Below are 19,205 nucleotides of genomic sequence, written 5' to 3' on the forward strand. Positions count from 1 at the left end.
ATAGAACGTTTAAGAATAATACTTTTAACCTTCCACCTCCACCCATCAGCACCCTCTTCTTAGGCACGCAGGTAACCACTTTAAATACTCCTTACCTTAACGTCCCTTCCATTAGTACAGGTAAGTTGCATCCTAATATACACCTGTAAGCTTTTCTCTCATCAGTCACCACTCTTCCCTTCAGAAAATAGGTATGTGGTTGAAAAAAAATGGCTTACTTTTGGCGCCACCTAGCCACCTCCACGCCCGCCAGGTAACTTAATTAAAGTCTTACCTTGGCGTCCTGCTACCTGTGCTATCCTTCCCTTGCTTTACCTGTTCTCTTGCCTCTCACACCTGGACACTCTCCCACTATCTCCTAATTCCTATCTTTGTCACCTCGTTCGCCTGTTTATCTTAATTAGTTTCTTGTAGGTTTTGTTATTTTTTTCTACTTTGTCTTACCTTTTCTACTTTCTGCCTTGCCTTACCTGTTTCATTATTTCCTAATTACTATCTCTACTTCACCTCGTTCACCTGTCTCTTATCTTAATTAGTTTTTTGTAGGTTTTATGATCCCTTTCACCTTGTCTTACCTGTCCTACCTTGCCTTACCTGTCCTACCTTCTACCCTGCCTTACCTTACCTGTCTTATAGTCGTAGATATATATGGAACCTTTTATATATGCAACCTTCAGTGCAGCACCTTTTTTCTAGTCTGTTCACCTGTCATGCTAACCTTGCCTCACGTGTCCTCTTGCCCCATATACCTATTTCTTTCCTCATTGCTTCTGTCTCTTCACCATAGCTTCCTTTTTCTTCCTTTTTTTTTCTAGTTGGTCTTTCTTCCTGTCTGCATACCTTTGCCTTGTTTCACCTGCCCTCTCGTCCCATGTAATTACCTACACAACTTTGTCTTCATTCCTGCCTTTGTCACTTCACCTGTACCACTATTTCTTCGTGCTCTTAAGGTTTGCTTTCATTGTACGTAAAATTTGGCTAAGTCTGTGTTAGTTCGACTCCCGATCACTTGAGTGTCTACTAAATCTTTCTCCTTCATTTATTACACCTTAGCGTATTTCTTGCTTTATTATTTGCTTTCGATATTTATAAAGTTTGGCCGGGTATGGTTAGTGTGGGTCCTGCTCATTCGTGCGTGCAATTTTCTCCCTCATCCACAACACTTTCATGTTTGAGTTTGTTTTCAGAGTGGCTTTCAAGACGGGCAAAGTCTCGCTAGGTCTGGTTGGTGTGGGTCGTGTGCATTCGTTTGTTTGTTACTTAATCTGTCTCCCTCACCTGTAATGCTTTACTTAATCTGTCTCCCTCACCTGTAATGCTTTAATGTCTTATTTCTTGCTTTAAAATTTGTAAAGGTGGTCAAACTCAGGCTGGTTTGGCCAGTGTGGCTCTGCGCGTGCGTGTGTCTACGAACCGAGTACTAAATCTTTTCGTAACCTTGAGAACCTTACAATTAGTCAAGGCCACGGCGAAGCAGCGCGTTCGCCCACACGCTCAGTGACGCCAGCCTGGGGTCCGCACCACGAGGCGAGACTTGCGTGGGTCTGGCCAAACAACTCTGCTTGCAAAAGGTACACCAAGATTTTTTCTCTCCGATTTTTTCTCTCCAAGTCATCACAAGTTGGTGGATTTTGTGAAGGCATTGCGACACGTCTAGTACACAGGCAGCGAAGGGAACACTGGTCCAGGAATACATCTGGCTCTCACCTATAAAGTGCTTAATCAACGTGTTCCCCTTACCAATGTTATTATTCTTGGCCACTCCAGTAAGTCTTCTCATCCAGCCACCGCCAACACAGCCCAATAACAAGCCCACTCCAATACATTCCTATTACCAAACAAAGCCTAGTATCCTTGGCCACTCCAGCGAAGTTCTCATATTACTAATACAAAAAACAATAACAAACCCTCTCAAATATAATCATTTTACCAAACAGACCCTCAGCCGTGTCTCCCCCGCAACAGCGAACCCAGTGTAGGTCAAGTGCCTCTCCCTTCCACGAACTCAGAAGTAATATAGCCAGTGAGAGATAAACTTGTGCAATTTTTAGGCAAGTGGGCCATTAAGATAAGCTCTTCTCCCTCCTGATAAGCAAGGCACTCAAATAAAACCAAACTATTTTCAGATAAGAGCAATTTTCGAAAGTCTGCCTGTCTATCTGTCTGTCTGTCTGTCTGTCTGTCTGTGTCTGTCCATCCATCCATCCATCTCAGTCCGTCTGTTTTATTCTTGGCTGTCCACGTGTCTACTCAATCACGCGTCTAGCAGTATCTATCCACCTGTCTAACTACCTGTCCATTTTTCCACCTGTATCTGTCTACCTGTCCAGCGATCCATCCTTATACCTATCCACATCCTTCATTTACCTGTCTATCCTTCTACCTGCCTATTCTACTCGTCCACTTCCTATCTTTATACCCGTCTGTCCATTCACGAGTCTATCCACCAAGCATTCTATCCGTCCACTCCTCTGTCACACCTGCCGACTCCCCATCCACCCGTCCCTGTGTCCTCCCGCCTCTCCCGCCCCTCCACCAATCCCCTGCTGACATCCACTTGCTCACATATCCACACGCTGCCCGGACATGTGTGGATGGTTGGCAACGGGCTGACCTTGACTAAAAATGTGTAAAGGAGGAGGAGGTTGGAAAAAAGTGCAAGAAAAAAATGTTAAGCCTTACCCTGCCAGACCCTTCCCCGGATACAAGCACTGGTGTCACGTCCCGGGAGCCTCGAAGTAATGGAGAAGTGGGGAGGGAAAAAAAAGGGAGGAAGGAAGAGGAAGACGGAGGGTTACTAAACAAGGGGATGACAAGGGACATTACCGAAAGGGAGGGGAAAAGACGCATAACAGGAATACTATCAGAAAGGAAGGAAAAGAGTGTGATAAAACAATGAATGAGGGAGACTGGAAGGAAGCAGGGAAGAGGCATACGAGGAATACAATTAAGTGGAAGGAGAGAACCGAGGAAATTTGATGAAGGGAATGAGAGAAATTCGAAGGAAGGACGCAGAGTAATAGAAGATGGAAGGAAAGAACTGAAGAAAGGTTGATAAAGAAGGAAATGAGATAAAATGGAAAGAAGAGAAGAAACACAGTAGCAACACAGTTAGTAGATGGAAAGAAAGAACTGAGGAAATCTGATAAAGAAAGAAATGATAGAAAATACAAAAAAAAAAAAAAATAGCATATTAGAAGATAGAATAGAGGAAACGAAATACACAAAACTAAGAAAAATACTGATAAAGTGATAAAAATACGAAAGCAAGACACGAAAAACAATACACGTAAAAGAAACTGAAGAGGCAAAGATAAACAGAGAGAGAGAGAGAGAGAGAGAGAGAGAGAGAGAGAGAGAGAGAGACGGAGACACGGAGACAGAACAAATGCAAAAAAATAATGATGGTGAGGAATAAATTTAAAACGCCAATAAATGCAAGAAGCGAAGCCAGAAAAGGTAACTCAGGAAAAATTAAACCCAAAGGACTGTGACAGAGAGGCGACATTGGGAGAGGGACAGAATGGAGGAGGTGAGAGGGATGGAAGGGAACAGAGAGAGAGAGGAATGAGAGGGAGTAGAAGAGGAAATAAAAAACGACATGGGAAGTTAAGGGAGAAGTTAAGGAAGATTAGAGTGGGAGAGAGAAGGAGGGAGGAGGAGAAAATGGTTATAGAGATGAAGGAGATGAAGGAAAGAGGAGGAGAGGCATGCTGGGAGGATATGATGGAAGGAGTGAAGGAAGATATGATAAAAGGGACGAGGAAAGAAGGAAAGAATAGGTAAATGAAGGAGAGAGGAAGGAAATGGGTGAAGGAAGAAGGAAGGGAGGAAAAGTGTGAAAGAAGGAAGAAAGAATATGAAGGAAGAGGAAAGGATATGAAAGAGGAAAATAGGATACGAAAGAAAGAAGATATGAAAAGAAGAACGATGATTTTGAAGGAAGAAGGGGGAAGGAGCATGTGAAGGAAGCGGTGGAAGGATGTGTGGAGGAGAAAGGAATGTGGCGTCAGGGAATGTGTAGCGATGTGTTATTCAGTCCCCCCTCCCCCCCCACACACACACACGCAGTCATTAAGCAACAATCCATTACTGAGTCACAGGATGGCGTGTGCAAAGCTATATGTACACGAGAGAGAGAGAGAGAGAGAGAGAATCATGTGTATTGGTGTCATAGCATTATTGATTAGATTGGCTGATTATGTTCGCCACAACACTCAAGGCATTTTTAACCTGACTCTGGCCACACACTCACTCAATCACCTCATCATCATGCAGTCATCTAGTCGGCCACCCAGTCAGTTTGTTTGTCAGCCACCCAGCCAGTCAGTTTGTCAGTCAGCCAGCCAGTCAATGAGCCAGCCAGTCAGTCATTCATTCATTCAGCCAGTCAGCCAGCCAGTTATTCAATTAGCCAGACAGACAGCCACTCAATTAGCCAACCAGACAACCAGTTATTCAGACAGCCAGTTACTCACCTAAACAGCCACTCACTCGTAATTACATACCTTACAAAGTCTTTCATACCTGTCAACCTTCTTTCCACTCAAGTTTCCCCATCCAGTGCTCATTCGTAATTGTACCCACTACATTTGCACCCTACATAGTTTATCAACTCTTTTTCGTCAGTTTCGTTTCGCCTGAGTCATGGAAACAGTTGAGTCGTTCAGTCCACCGCTAACTAGGCAAAGAAAACGAGAAGAGGGAGACACAGCATGTATTTTCTCATTTCTTACTCTGGGATAGTATTTTTTTTTTTTTGTTTCTTTCGTTTTTTGTTTTCTTTAAGTCAATTTCGCAATGTTCAGCGTTTTCAAGAGAAGCAAGGTGGAGTATGCGTGTGTGTGTGTGTGTGTGTGTGTGCGCAGAGCGATGAACGTGTGGAAGATTGAGGAAGGAATGCCGAGGTGAGAGGGAGGTGAGGGCAGGAGGAGGGAGAGGTGAAGGAACGAGGAGGCTAGACGTTAACTTGAGGCATGGAGGAGGGAGACAGGGAGGGAGAGAACACAAGAACAATACAGAAGAACAAAGCATCAGACTTGTTGGCCCTTTTTGTGATAAGGTTGTGTGGAAGAATGCGAGGAGGAGAAGGTGGAGTAAGAGGAAGGGAAGGCAGAGAAGGAGAAAGAATAATTTGCCATTTTGAAAGAGTAAAGCTTTTTATATTAATATTACAAAACTTTCTATATTAATGGAAGCTTAACTAACCTAACCCAACCTAACAACCTATCCTAACCTAACTTAACCTAACCCAACCTAACTTAACCTATCCTATCCTATCCTACCCTAACCTAACCCAACCTAACCTATCCCAACCTAACTTAACCTATCCTACCCTAACCTACCCTGACTAGTGTAGCAAATAAACAAAACGAACATCACGTGACCACCGCCTCGCCTTCCTCTCCTCCTACCTTCTCTCTCTCTCTCTCTCTCTCTCTCTCTCTCTCTCTGCTGTCCTCGTGCATCTCTCCTTCTCTGTCCATTTCTTATCTCTCTCTCTCTCTCCTCTGCTGTCCTCGTGCATCTCTCCTTCTCTGTCCATTTCTTATCTCTCTCTCCCCTCGCATCTCCCCTCTTTCTGTCCTTCCTCTTGCATCTTCCTTCTTTGTCTCTCCTTTACCTCATCTTTCCTCCTGTCTCCTTTCTTCATCTTTCACTTCTATCTCTCCTCTTGCATCTTTCCTTCTTCAGTCATTCCTCTCCTCACTTTTCACCCTATCTCTCCTCTCGCATCTTCCTTTCAGTCTCATCTCATTCCTCTCCCTCCTTCCGTCTCTCCTCCTCTCTCCTCTTCCTCCTCTCTACCTCTCTCGTTCCCATTAACACTCACTCCTCTTACTGCCCCCCCCCCTCCCCTTCCCATCAATTGTTACATTACACATTTGGTTTCACGTAGAAAGTAATGCCGAATGAAGGGAAAGAAAGGATCCGCTTGCAAACAATAAGATACGAGGAGGAGGAGGAGGAGGAGGAGGAGGAGGAAGATATTTGCTCGTTAGGGATAATTTGCATTCCTTCCGGGGGCTTTGTAAAACACTTGCCAGGAGAAGGAGGGAGGAAGAGAAGGAGAGGAGGAGGAGGAGGAGGAGGGGAAGATTTATGGGTGATGGTGAAGAGGTAGTGGAGGAGGAATGGAGAGAAGGAGGGACAAGGATTAAAAGAGATGGAGAGGAGGAATGAAGGAAGTGGTGTAGAAGAGAAAGAATAGGAAAGATGAGAGGGAAGATAGAGACGAAGAAAAGGAGGGACTGAGAGGAAGAGAGAAGGATGAAAAGGATAAACATCGGAACAGAGGGACAGAAGAAATAGTGGAGGAATGGAGAGAAAAGATGGAGACACTAAGAAAGGAATAAAGGAAGGAAAGAGCAGAGAAATCGAAGGAATAAAGGAAGAATGAAGAAAAGAGATGGAGAGACTAAAAAAGGAATGAAGGATGGAAAGGAACAGGAGAAAAGAAACAGAGGGGTGGGGAGAAGGAATGCAAGAACTAAGGAAGGAACAAGGGAGGAAGGGAGAGAAGAGGAGGAGAGAAGGAATATCATTAACTGGAACACGGTAATTAGGATGAAGTATGCATGGGACTTGGAAAATTATAAGGGTAGATCATGCAAATATAGACATGGGGTTGTACAGCGCTAGTCACTTGAGGACAGGGAAGAGGCAACACAAGGCACCACCAACAACAATACACAGAAGAAAATAGCAACACAAAATAGCGGAAAAAAATCAAGATGAACACAAACGAGCGAAAATAAATAAAAAAAAACTACAGGAACAAGGAACAAAAATACAACATCAGCAACACAAGGCACCGCTAACAACAATATACAGAAAACAGCAACACAAGAGCGAAAAACAAAAAAATAGCAACACTGGAGCAAAAAACGGCAACAAAATCACTAACTCGAATAAAAACAATAAAAGAATAAAAAGAGAAAACAAACAGCAACACTAGAGAACAAAAACAATAACAAAAACCAACACTAACGAACAAAAACAAAAAAAAAGCAGCAACACATGACTAAACAGGAAACAAACACTTAACAAAACAACAACAACAACAACAAGCAACACTAACGAACAAGAACAAAAAAACAACAACAACAACAACAAGCAACACTAACGAACAAGAACAAAAAACAAAAAAAACAACAACAACACATGACTAAACAGGAAACAAACACTTGACAAAACAACAACAACAACAACAACAGCAAGCAGTCAACAGGTACACGGGTGAAGAGGTAAGAAGCAAGCAGCAAGCACGGAGGGAACAGTCAGTCAGTCATCATTTGCACTATAATTTACTCAAGAACATGGCCTCTCCCAACCTCCTCCACGCATCCACGCCTTGCCCTTCTGTTCCATGACGGCAAACCAAACCAGTTCCAGTTAGGCCGTACAGAACACATCCCACGTACACTCAAGGCCAAAAGTTTGTAGACCTCCCGTTTTCTTTTCCATTAATTTAATCGTGTCGTCTCAACCTAAGTCCGGTGAGCTTCCTGTCACCCTACAGAATCCGAAGTAATGGGTCCCAGAATCAGAGGACGCGAGGCTGAAGGAACACGCTAAGCACAGTGGAAAGGAGAGCATCAGGTGACAAGACTTCTGGCCGCGACTGTACATTCAGATATCCAGTACCAGTCAGTAATATTAGGAATCGGTATGTTTAACTCTTTCACTGCGCTATGCAATTATTCACTCCATCAAAGGCCATTCCAGTAACTATTCCAGGCAGTTGATGAAGAAGATAACTCAAACTGCTACTCATCTATTCCTGTCCTGCTCATCTATTTCTGTCCATTCCAGCAGCACTATTCCAGGCGGTCAATATAAGATGCATGAATTCAAAGCGCTGCTCATCTATCCCTGGCCATTCCCAGAAAACTATTCCAGGAAGTTAAAACAGGAGGTAACACAAACAGCCGCCAGACCATTCCAGACAACTAACGCAAGACAAAAACGGCTGCCAATTTATTCCAAGCCACCCTAGCCAAACCACTATTGCGGACAGTAAACAAGACAACAAGAACTCCCAGTAAACGCGTCTCTCCGGAACCCTCCCGCTCCAGGCCGCCAGTTCAGCACGTAGGCAACATAAGAATCAAGAATAACGTAACCTGGAGCCTGCCCAAGATGAACACCTTCCTCATACAACACTTTACCTGCAAGACTTCTCCTCCTTTACCCCTTACTCACTCTCTTCCTCCTCCTTCACCCTTCACCCCTGCTCCATGCTCCTGCTTCTGTTATCTCCTGTTCTTCCATTCCTTCCTTCCTTCGACTGCTCACTTCCTCATTTACTCACTATCTTCCTTCTTCCTTTCATCCCTTCTCCTTTCTCCCCTATCCTTGTTCCAGAACCCTCGTAATATACCTTCTCTTCCAGTCTTCCTGTCTCTTACTCCTCCCTCACTTCTTTCTTTCATTGCTCTTCCCCTCCTCCTCATCCACATCCCTCGACTTTTCTGTTCCTTCTCTTCTTTCAGGTTTCCTACATCTCTTCCCCTTCCCTCGTCCTCCCCCGCTTCCCCTTCCCTCCTCCTCAGTGTAAGTGTTGTGGCTGGCAGGCTAATAACAACGATGCTATCACCAGACAGGTTGGCCATGCGTCCGCTGGTCCAAGGGGCGGAACACCATTACACCGAGCCCAGGGTTACACAACACGGCGGCGCAATGAAGGCTTGTCGCGGCGAGATGATGTGGTGTGTGTTGTGGTGCGGTGTTGTGGTTGATAATACTCCCTCGTGTTGCTTTCTTGGCGCGGATGGTCTGTAATGTTGTGTGTGTTGTGTTGTGTTGTGTTATGGTCTCGTTCCGTGCTCCGTTGCCTCAGTTTTACCTGTTGTGTTGTTTACGTGGTGTTTCTTGATTGTGTTGGATGTTGTGCGTGTTTTTGTGCGTGGATTTGGGTTGTAATTCTTGTGGTTGTTATGGTTTTCCTCATATTTAGCTCAGTGTAATGTTATTTAGACTAATTTTTGGAATTTTACAGGAATTTCTCACATTTGCATAACTTCGTACATTTTAGTGAGTCTTTTTTAAAATTTACAGGACAAATCTTTAGGTATTCTCAGCATTTCGTACATTCCCAGGAACCTTTATTTTCCCTCGAGCGTTGGAGACAAGTCAGTCACGCGCACGACAAGGAGATGAAGGGAGGGAATCAATTAACTCTTCTCTTTGTGCCGAGTTCCGCCTCTACACCGTGGCTGCAATACCTCGGCAAGAAAGAAGCACTCGAATCAAGGATATTAATCTGGCAAGGGGGAAATTGGCAGTAGACAGCACCAGGAGCGTTATGGAGCCTAGTGGATGATTACAATTGTAGTCTCCCCTTCAGTCACGTAGTCTCCCCTTCAGTCACGGCCTCCACAAATCTCACCAAGTGTTGCTGAAGAGAGAACAAGTGGAGGGAAGCAGTGCAAAGTTGGTGTTGGAGTAAAGCTCATCATTTGACTGGTTTTCGAGTCACTGCAAGTTGTGGTTTCCCTTGATCGTCTAACCGGTTTACTTGTTTCCAGTTTTCCTCTAAGACAGATGACCTTCCACTCTCTGCTTGGCGTTCTGCTGTGCTCAAGAATATTTTCCTGATTTTTTTCTTTCTTCTTTTTTTTTTTAAGTCTAGGTTTTTCGTTTTCTTTTAGTCAGTTAAATGATTTGAATTTTGCTCAGTTTTTTTTTCGTTATTTATGTTTCTTTTTTCTTATTTGATTTAAGTTTTCTTTGTTTTTTTTTCACGTCATTTATCTGAAGTTTTTCTGCTTTTGTCAGTTTATTATTATTTTTTTCATGTCAGTTGATTTAAGTTTCCCTCTTTTCTTTGTCAGTTAATTCAAGTTTATATATATATATATATATATATATATATATATATATATATATATATATATATATATATATATATATATATATATATATATATATATATATATATATATATATATATATTTTTTTTATCCATCCATTTAAGTTTATTTTTACGTCAGTTGATTTAAGTTTTCCATCAAGTTTGGTTACCCCACGTTAAGTAATACACCACATTTCCAGTGACCAGTTTAGTATCTTCATGTCAGTGTAGTAAACAGAGATGATGGCAGTATTTCAGCCGGAGATCAGTGCCCTGCAGTGCGTTTCACCTCAAGTTGCCAGACCAGTTTGGTACACGTGTCTGACCTTTCCAGCGAAGGGCGAGGTATCTATTTTGTGGGGAGATAAATTTCCCACATCTGTTTCACCTTGAGTAGTGTGGGGAGCCAGTCTGCCACACGTGTCTGACCACTGGCATAAAAAAAAAAAAAAGGTAAAGAGAAAATTTTAGCTTAGCTCACGTGTCTGACCAGCGATAAAAAGAAAAAAAAATAGGGAGATTGAATTTCAGATTAGTACAACAACAGCAACAAAAAAAAGGGTGAGAATTTCAGTACAGGGAGAGAAATTTTCAGTTTAGTACAACAACAACAAGAGTGAGGAGGGTGAGAGAATTTCAATGCCGGGAGGGAAAATTTCAGGTTAGTAGAAAAAAAAAAAAAAGGGGTTAGTAAAAAAAAAAAAAAGAGGGGTACGAAGGGAGAGATTTTCCTATAAGCGTTTCTTAACCTCGCATTTTTTTTTTCTTAACAAGGAAGTGAATGGCCAAGTGTGCTTTCATGATTTGCGATGGTTAAGCGAGTCTGTGTCATAACGGGACTCGGTGCGTTTATGGGTGTGATAGTCTAACGATTTTGCGTCTTCTAACAGTGTGTAATGGAAGTTCAACGGTGCGATAGTTCCATTATCTGATAGTTTAACGAATTGCGTCCTTTAACAAGGTGTAGTGCAAGTCTGTAGGTGTGATAGTTAAGTTGTACATCTTTTAAGAGGATATAGTCGAATGTGATTGGATATTCAAGGGTACTGTCAGGACTCCAGTAATAATTTAACGATTCTACATCTGTAATGCAGGTTAATGGGGTGAACAAGGGCGATGGACGAGAGAGCTTAGAGTGGTTTGCCTTGTTACGTCTTCCAAGGCACGGCACCTTAGTAATATAAAGTACCAAGAACATAAGAACACAAGAAAATAAGTCAGGGAAGCTGCAAGAAGCCATCACGCCTTGCATACTTGTCATTACTTTCACGATGCTTTTGATAGTTTGGCAACGACTCCACGCCATGACTGGGGAAAAAAAGACTATTCATGAGAAACTCGATCATTTTTGAACACCAGCGAGAGAACAAAGCCTTTCGAAATGCGCACAAGTAACGCCCCTAATGACTTTACGAGGCTAATGGATACGAACCCTGGGTGCTGTGTGGCCTCGGTCCGCCAGGTAACCAGACACCTGAGCCGGAGGGCAAACTTGGGACAAAAACAATAGAGTCAGCAAGGATGGTGTGTCGCGGTGTTCAGGGCGTGTTTGCCGAGACTTGGTGAGCGCGTGGGGAGTTATGTAAAGCCAGGCAGGAATTGATGAGGGAAGCAGTGTGTGGGAAGGGAGTGGATGGCTGGAGTTGACGAGTAAAGGTCTGTAGTTAATATGAAGTTAAGATGAAATTAGGATGATGTTATAGTCTAATTACGAAGTTAAGGTAGGCAAGGTGAATGCAAGATAAGGCAAGACGTTAATCAAGGCAAGGTTAAAGTGATGTTACGTTACATTGAAGTTACGTTACATTGAAGTTACGTTACATTGAAGTTACGTTACATTGACGTCATATTAAAGTTAATTTTGTTAATCCAAGAAGTTACGGTGAAATCATTAAGTTAAGAGTGGCGAGGTGAAATGATGGAGTTAACGAGAAGTCTAGGTAACGAAATGTAAAATAAAAAGTTACGATAAAGTCATAGTGAGGCAAAATCAAGGTGGATTCAAGTCAAGGAGTTCTGTGGCAAAGAATAAGAAGGTGATTACGTTGAACCCGAGACACGTGAGAACCTTAGCGTCTTTCAGTCTCACTTTTAATCTCTCCTTGGCCTTCAGTTACCATTGACTCGAAATATACACCTGGTCCGGCCGCTCAGATTACCCATACTGCTTTTTTCTCTTCATTCATTCGTTCTTGCCTTTTATTAGTTGTTTATTGCGCATTTTTCAATAACTTTCGACTTCGTTCATTGATTTTTTTTTCCTGGTTATTGTTTTGTTTTTATTGCTTTCAGTTTGATACTTGTATATTTTTGTTTTGTTTATTTATTTTTGTTTTGCATATTTGTTTGTTTTCCGTATTTTTTTCAGTTTGTTTCGCGTATTTTTGCTTGTTTTGCGTGCTATTTTAATTTACTTTGTTTATTTTATTGTTTTTTTTTGTATTTTTCAGTTTGTTTTGCTTATTTGTTTTTGTTTATTTTTCAGTTTTTTTTTCTTATTCTTCAATTTGTTTTGCGTATTTTTCATTTGGTTTTGCGTTTTTTTTTTTGTTTTGCTTTACTTATTTTTTTGTTTTATTTTGCTTATTTTCAGTTTGTTTTTCATATTTTCAGTTTCATTTGCTGTTCCCTTTCATTTGCATATTTTTTCAATCTTATTACCTTTATTTTTTTTTCCCTTTTTCAGCTTGCTTCACTAATATCCCATTCATAATCTTCCTTTCCCTCTCACCCCTCGTTAAACCCCCTACCTTCCAACCTAATTAGTGACAGGTAAGCAGCTCACCTTAACGACTCCCACAGGTAACCCCGAGGAGCGAGTGTTGTTCGATCGATACACTCAGATCACGCAAGGACAACTAGCTCTTGCGGGTGATTGGGTACAGGGGGGTGGTCACTGTGCAGGGTGAACTCAGTACTTTGACGGGGTTGATATGTGTGTGTGTGTGTGTGTGTGTGTGTGTGTGTGTGTGTGTGTGTGTGTGTGTGTGTGTGTGGGCGGAACGGGAAAACAGCGGAAATGTGCGTGTTTTGTACGTACCGGCTTTGTGTGCTTAGTGCTTAGTGTGTCCTTGAGCAGTTGTGTTGTTAATGTGGTTCTATTGCACAGGTATCCGTGACTTATGGCGTAACTTGGTCTGAGCCTAACTCACCGTGACATCCTGATACAAGTTTGCGTAATGTGATATAACTGAAATCTAATGCAACTTAATCTAAACTACTCAAGACAAATATATTCTAATCTAACAATCTAATCTAACCTAATATAGTCTGACCTAATTAACTGATCTAATTCAATCCAACATAGTAATCTTAACCTAACTTAACCTAACCTAACATAACTTAACCTAAAATAACTTAACCTAACGTAACTTAACCTAACCTAACCTAACTTAACCTAACATAACCCTACCTATCCTAATCTAACCTAACTGTAACCTAACCTATCCTGATCTAATCTAACCTGACCTAACCTATCCTAATCTAACCTAACCTGTCCTGACCCGACCTAACGTAACCTAAACCAGATTAATAAAAGCACCAGCGTGACTATATAAACCATCTTTAATTCCATCGCTTCAGCACAGACTCTGCCATTATCAAGAAGCTGTGGACAAAACACCCAGTCAGCCTACCCTCTTTATACCTTTTGAATGTTTTTTTTTTTAATCCCTGTTTTTATTTGTATATATACGCATATATATAAAGCTCTCACACGCTCTGATAATGGTATAGTCTCTGCCGAAGTGTAGGAATTTAAGATTGTTTTTGTAGCCAATCTTGTGCTTTTATTTACCTGCAATTTCCAGTTCCCCAAGGGCCAGCCTGTCTCGGTAACCTAAACTGAATTAAACCTAACCTCTCACCTGTCAGCCTGTCTGCCCATCTACTCCAGGCGATTCCAGTAAAAATATAATATCAGAGAAATGTTTGGATTCTTCGCTGCGTCTCCTAATAGGCAGTCTTGTGTAATCCAAACAGCCTGGTAAGGTCATGACGGTCTTGCTTTCTCTTATCCTTTGTGTTCTCGTCATTTTCGTGGGTAGGTTTAGCGTAACATCTGTGACAAGGGAACGTTCACCTTCTCTTGTGGATTTTGAAAGTTTTGTGAAGCATTTGTTTAGCTAGTTTCTCTCGTCCTCCTCTCATCATTTCCTTGCTTATTCTTTCCTTCCTTCTCTCCTTCCCTACGCTTCTTTTTCCTTCTCCCTCCTTCCCTTACCCGTTCTCTATCTCTTTCACCTTTCCTTCGCTTCCCTTCTCTTCTCTTTTCCCTCAGCCTTTGTCTATCTTCTCTTTTCTTTCGTTTTCATTAATTTTCTTGTGTAATTTCCTTCCTTCCTCTCTCTCTCTCCTTCCTTCCCATTCGTCTTTTCCTTCCCTCCACCTTTCTCTCTCCCTTCCTTCCCTCCCCCTTTCTCCCTTCCTTCCCTTTCTTCCCTCCCCCTTTCTCCCTTCCTTCCCTTTCTTCCCTCCCCCTTTCTCCCTTCCCTCTCTTCGCCCCCTCCCCTTTCTCCCTTCCCTCCACCCTTCTCCCTCCCTTCCCTTGCTCTCCACGTTTCTTCCCATCCCCATCCCTCTCCCTCTCCCTCCCTGGCAGCCATTATACTTTTGCCATTGATTATCGTGAACTGCGCCCTTGTAAAGCCAGTGTGGCCTGCCTACCTCCCGCGGCTCACCTGTCCCTATTACGCAGGTGATGTGGGTCAGCGGCGCCAGTTGCGTGCATCCGGCGTAGCTAAACACTGTTATCCGCCGCAAGTTACGACAAGGGGTAATAAAATGATACGAGGGGGGGTTGTGTACGGGGGGGGGGTTATATATACGCAAGTCCTTCTAGACCGTGTATGCTTTTGTGTGTGTGTGTGTGTGTGTGTGTGTGTGTGTGTGTGTGTGTGTGTGTGTGTGTGTGTGTGTGCTCGATGACACTCTTCCTGTGAGTGAATAACTTATTATTATTATTTTTTTTTTTTTGCTCTTTTTTCATCAATTTATAGCAGATTATGGTCGATAAGCTACGTACCTGTCTGTCTGTCTGTCAATATATCTATCTTATCCATTCCTATTTCTGTATCAGTCTGTCTCTCTACTTCTCTTTGTGTATCTGTGTCCATTTCTCGTTCTGTTTGTGTGTATCCATTTTTTTTCTATATCTGTCTATCCATTCATTATTGTGTCTCTACTATTAATTCATCCGCCTGTCTTAATTTATCCCTTTGTCTATCCACCTGTATTTTTTCATCCCTCCGTCTGTCCACTCATCTACCTGCCCGCCTGTCTGTCTGTCTGTCTGTCTGTCTGTCTGTGTCCATCGTAACCTACTCTAGTCTTCTTTCTCAAAATAACGCAACACTGGCGCAACACAGCATGCAACACGCGGCGAACAAGAGGCAATGCTGCAACACATACGACATTCACCTGCAAGACACTGGCGTAAAGACGGACGGACGGACATACAAAAAATACGGGTGCGGTCGCTCATTCGAATCTCTATATGGAGCGTTTCGAAACAGTGAAGCATTTTTCGCCCCCGCTGCCGGAAATTTTATCGTTGATCGTTTTCACTTACTTTTTTGCTTCATTTTACGCAATATTGCCGTAACCAGGAGCTCTCTTATCTTCTGCCTCCCATTTTCTGTTGTTGGTGAAAGGATGTGTTGAATAGATGACTTAAGTACGTATATTGTGTTAAGGTTATGGTGCCTTGAGTGTGAAGTTTACTGATTATGTTTATTGTCTCTTTACTCTTGTTTAAACTTTCCTCCCTGCAAGTAGTGTTTTAAATTATCACTTCTAAGTAGATTGTGTGCTAAAATTGTGTTGCTGGAAGTAGCTATTAAGGTTGTTGGATCTTTCACTCAGTCTGCCTATCATTCATTCTCTAACTCTCTTTAACATCACCACACATGTTCACTCTCCTCCCTGCATGTGTTAAAAAGATCATCTCTAAGTTGCCTGCGTGCTAAACGTGTGGTGCTTTATGTCTCACTGTCATTGGTTCGTCTCTATATCTGACTTCTATAATACATTCGTCAATTTCAACACCTGCACACTCCGCCCTGCAACAGCCACTATACAACTACACAACACACATATTCTTTTCCTTCCTTTCAATACATGTCAACACAGCACAGGTACTTCTTTTCCCTCTCTCCTCCTCTGTTCCCCTCCCCGCAGAGCAACACAGCAATCATCCCCCCACAAACACTCCCATTACAAGGTTCCTCTATACACAACACTTATCACCCCTTCTACACTTCGCAACACATCAACAAACACCGACACTCTTCTTCTTAGCAACACAAACACTTACGATTCATCTCCTCCTGGAACACAAAAGCAAACAATTTTCCCCAAGCAACACACTTCAACAAACAACACAATCCCCGCCTACAGACGCCGCAATTAAGGAATGGACAGACACACACACACACACACACACACACACACACACACACACACACAGCGAACTTGAGCTAAAAATGCGAGAAAGTGAAAACAAGCAAGTCAGGATTGAGTAAAATTGTAAATGATTGTATAATGTAAGGAAAATTACGTTGCATTAGATCGTCTTAGTAAAAAATGATGATAATAATAATAATAATAATAACGATGACACCCTTGAAAATAAGCCTTGTCATTCGTAGTATCGTGACATGTGCGTATTAAAACCTGGCTTCGCTTTCATTATACACAAGGAACTTCGCGTCAGTCAAGCTACAGTCGCTGGCATTCCAGAGAGACACGCACAAACTCATACACACACAAGCAAACACACTCACTCACTCATTCACGTGCGCCTTGACAACACGCACATTCCTAGGCGAGCAAACCAAACTAAAACCATTGACACACACACACACACACACACACACACACACACACACACACGTGACCCTTAACAAAAACACCACCGTGACCCTTAACAAAAAACACGAACGTATCAAACAAACACCACAAAAACACACCACACTAATAAGAACACCCCAGAAAAACTCAGGACACAAACACACACACAAAAAAAAAAAAAAAAAAAGAAAATCAAACTCAAAAATAAGATAAACACTCACCCTTGAACATGAGGCGTGGTGAGGAGCAGGAGGAGGGAGGCAGCCAGCAGGACACAGTAGGAGCCTGCCATGGTTAAGACAGGACAGCACAAGCACGGCAGGTGAGCGGCAGGTGAGCGGGAGGTGCCCACGTGCAGCCAGAAGCGAGTCTGGCCGGCGAGTGACGAGAAACGAGAACAAGCCGAGCCAAGGGAAGGGTGACTCGGGGATCCATTGAAACTCTTCAGCGCATGCGTCTAGGTGGTGGTGGTGGTGGTGGTGGTGGTGGTGTCCAAGGGGTGTTTCTGGAACTGGGGGCTTTCGTATGGTGCTCAAGGTTACGTCTTGGTGTGTGTGTGTGTGTGTGTGTGTGTGTGTGTGTGTGTGATTAGTAAGAGTGTTGTTTTGTGTTTGTTGTGATTTGTGTTTGTTTTCTTGTTTGTTTGTTTGTTTGTTTTTTCTTTTTTTTTCGGTATGGGTATCTTTCCTGTTAGGTGGTGGTGGGATATGTAGTGTGTGTGTGTGTGTGTGTGTGTGTGTGTGTGTCGTTTCCATGGGCGTGGTTGGTTTAGTATTTATTGATATGAGAGATTAGTACTGCACACACACACACACACACACACACACACACACACACATCAATAAGCGTAATAATGGATCTCCTCTTTCAGGTAAACTTATAATTACTTAACTAAACTGCTTTTATGACCTACTTTTGTTAAGGGGCAGCGTAAGAGAGAGAGAGAGAGAGAGAGAGAGAGAGAGAGAGAGAGAGAGAGAGAGAGAGAGAGAGAGAGAGAGAGAGAGAGACTTGCTACTTTCCCTCACTGCTATGCTGAGTTTCCTTGGAATAACTACTGCTTCCGTGTCAGAGACTCCTCTCTGTGCTGAAAGCATAACTCATAAAACTTCCAAACCTTGGTTTGACACAGGTCTGTTCTCGTGCTACACATGATAGAGAGGTGGCGCACAAAAGCTACTTGAGCCTTCCATCACCAGAATCTCATAACCTTTATATTTCTGGCCGGAACCGTGCCAAGTCTGTTCTTCAACTAGCCAAAAACTCCTTCATTAATAGAATGTCAAAATCTTTCAAGATCCAACTCCCCTCGTGACTTCTGGCATCTAGCCAAAAACATCTCCAATAATTTTGTTTCTTTCTCCTTTATTTCATCCTGATGGTACCACCGCCATCTCATCTATTTCTAAAGCTGAACTCTTTGCTCAAACCTTTGCCAAAAATTCTACCTTAGATGATTCAGGGCTTGTTCCTCCCTCTCCTCCACCCTCTGACTACTTCATGCTACCCATTAAAATCCTTCGTAATAATGTTTTCCATGCCTCGCTGGCTTAAACCTTCAGAAGGCTTATGGACCTGATGGTGTCCCTCCCGTTGTTCTCCGAAACCGCGCCTCCTTGCTTGCACCTTGCCTAGTCAAGCTCTTTCAACTCTGTCAACATCTACCTTTTCCTCTTGCTGGAAGTTTACCTACATTTAGCCTGTTCCTAAAAAGGCTGATCGTTCTAATCCCTCGAACTATTGTCCTATTGCTTTAATTTCCTGCCTATCTAAAGTTTTTGAATCTCTCCTCAGCACTTCACAATCTTCTATCTGATCGCCAGTATGGGTTCCGTCAAGGCTGCTCTACTGGTGATCTGGCTCTACTTACTGAGTCTTGGTCATCCTCTTTTGGAGATTTTGGTGAAACTTTTGCTGTTGCCTTAGACATATCAAAAACTTTTGATAGAGTCTGATATCCAAACTACCCTCCTACTGCTTTTATCTTTCTCTCTGTTATTTTATCTCAAGTTTCCTTTCTGACCGTTCTATTGCTGCTTTGGTAGACGCTCACTGTTCTTTTAAATCTATTAACAATGGTGTTCCTCAAGGTTCTGTCCTGTCACCCACTCTCTGCCTACTATTTATCAATGATCTTCTGAACCAAACTTCTTGTCCTATTCACTCCCACGCTGATGATACCACCCTGCACTTTTCCATGTCTTTTCGTAGACGTCCAACCCTTCAGGAAGTAAACAGTTCATGCAGGGAAGCCACATGATTGGGGCAGAGCAAACTCAGTATTGTCAAATGCCTCAGAAACCCAATTCCTCCATCTATCAACTCGACACAACCTAACAGATAACTATTCTCGTTTCTTCAGTGACACTCAACTGTCCCCCTCTTCTACACTGAACATCCTCGGCCTGTCCTTTACTTATAATCTAAACTGGAAACTTCATATATCTGTGAAGTTAAGTGTTCTAAGTCGTCTCCGCCTGTTTTTTTTTTTTTTTTCTCA

General features: G+C 42.6%; 1 protein-coding gene across 1 annotated transcript in view; it reads right to left on the reverse strand.

The window, feature by feature from the left end:
• Positions 1–17,133, reverse strand: part of LOC135093725 (alpha-2-macroglobulin-like) — a 36,699-nt gene extending 19,566 nt beyond the window's left edge. The window contains exon 1 of the mRNA XM_063993265.1: positions 16,927–17,133. Within this exon, the coding sequence (XP_063849335.1) occupies positions 16,927–16,997 (71 nt within the window). The 5' untranslated portion in view covers positions 16,998–17,133. The remainder of the gene's footprint in view (positions 1–16,926) is intronic.
• Between the last annotated feature and the right edge of the window lie 2,072 nt (positions 17,134–19,205).

The sequence above is a fragment of the Scylla paramamosain genome, chromosome 43, assembly GCF_035594125.1.
Source record: "Scylla paramamosain isolate STU-SP2022 chromosome 43, ASM3559412v1, whole genome shotgun sequence".
Classification (NCBI taxonomy): domain Eukaryota; kingdom Metazoa; phylum Arthropoda; class Malacostraca; order Decapoda; family Portunidae; genus Scylla; species Scylla paramamosain.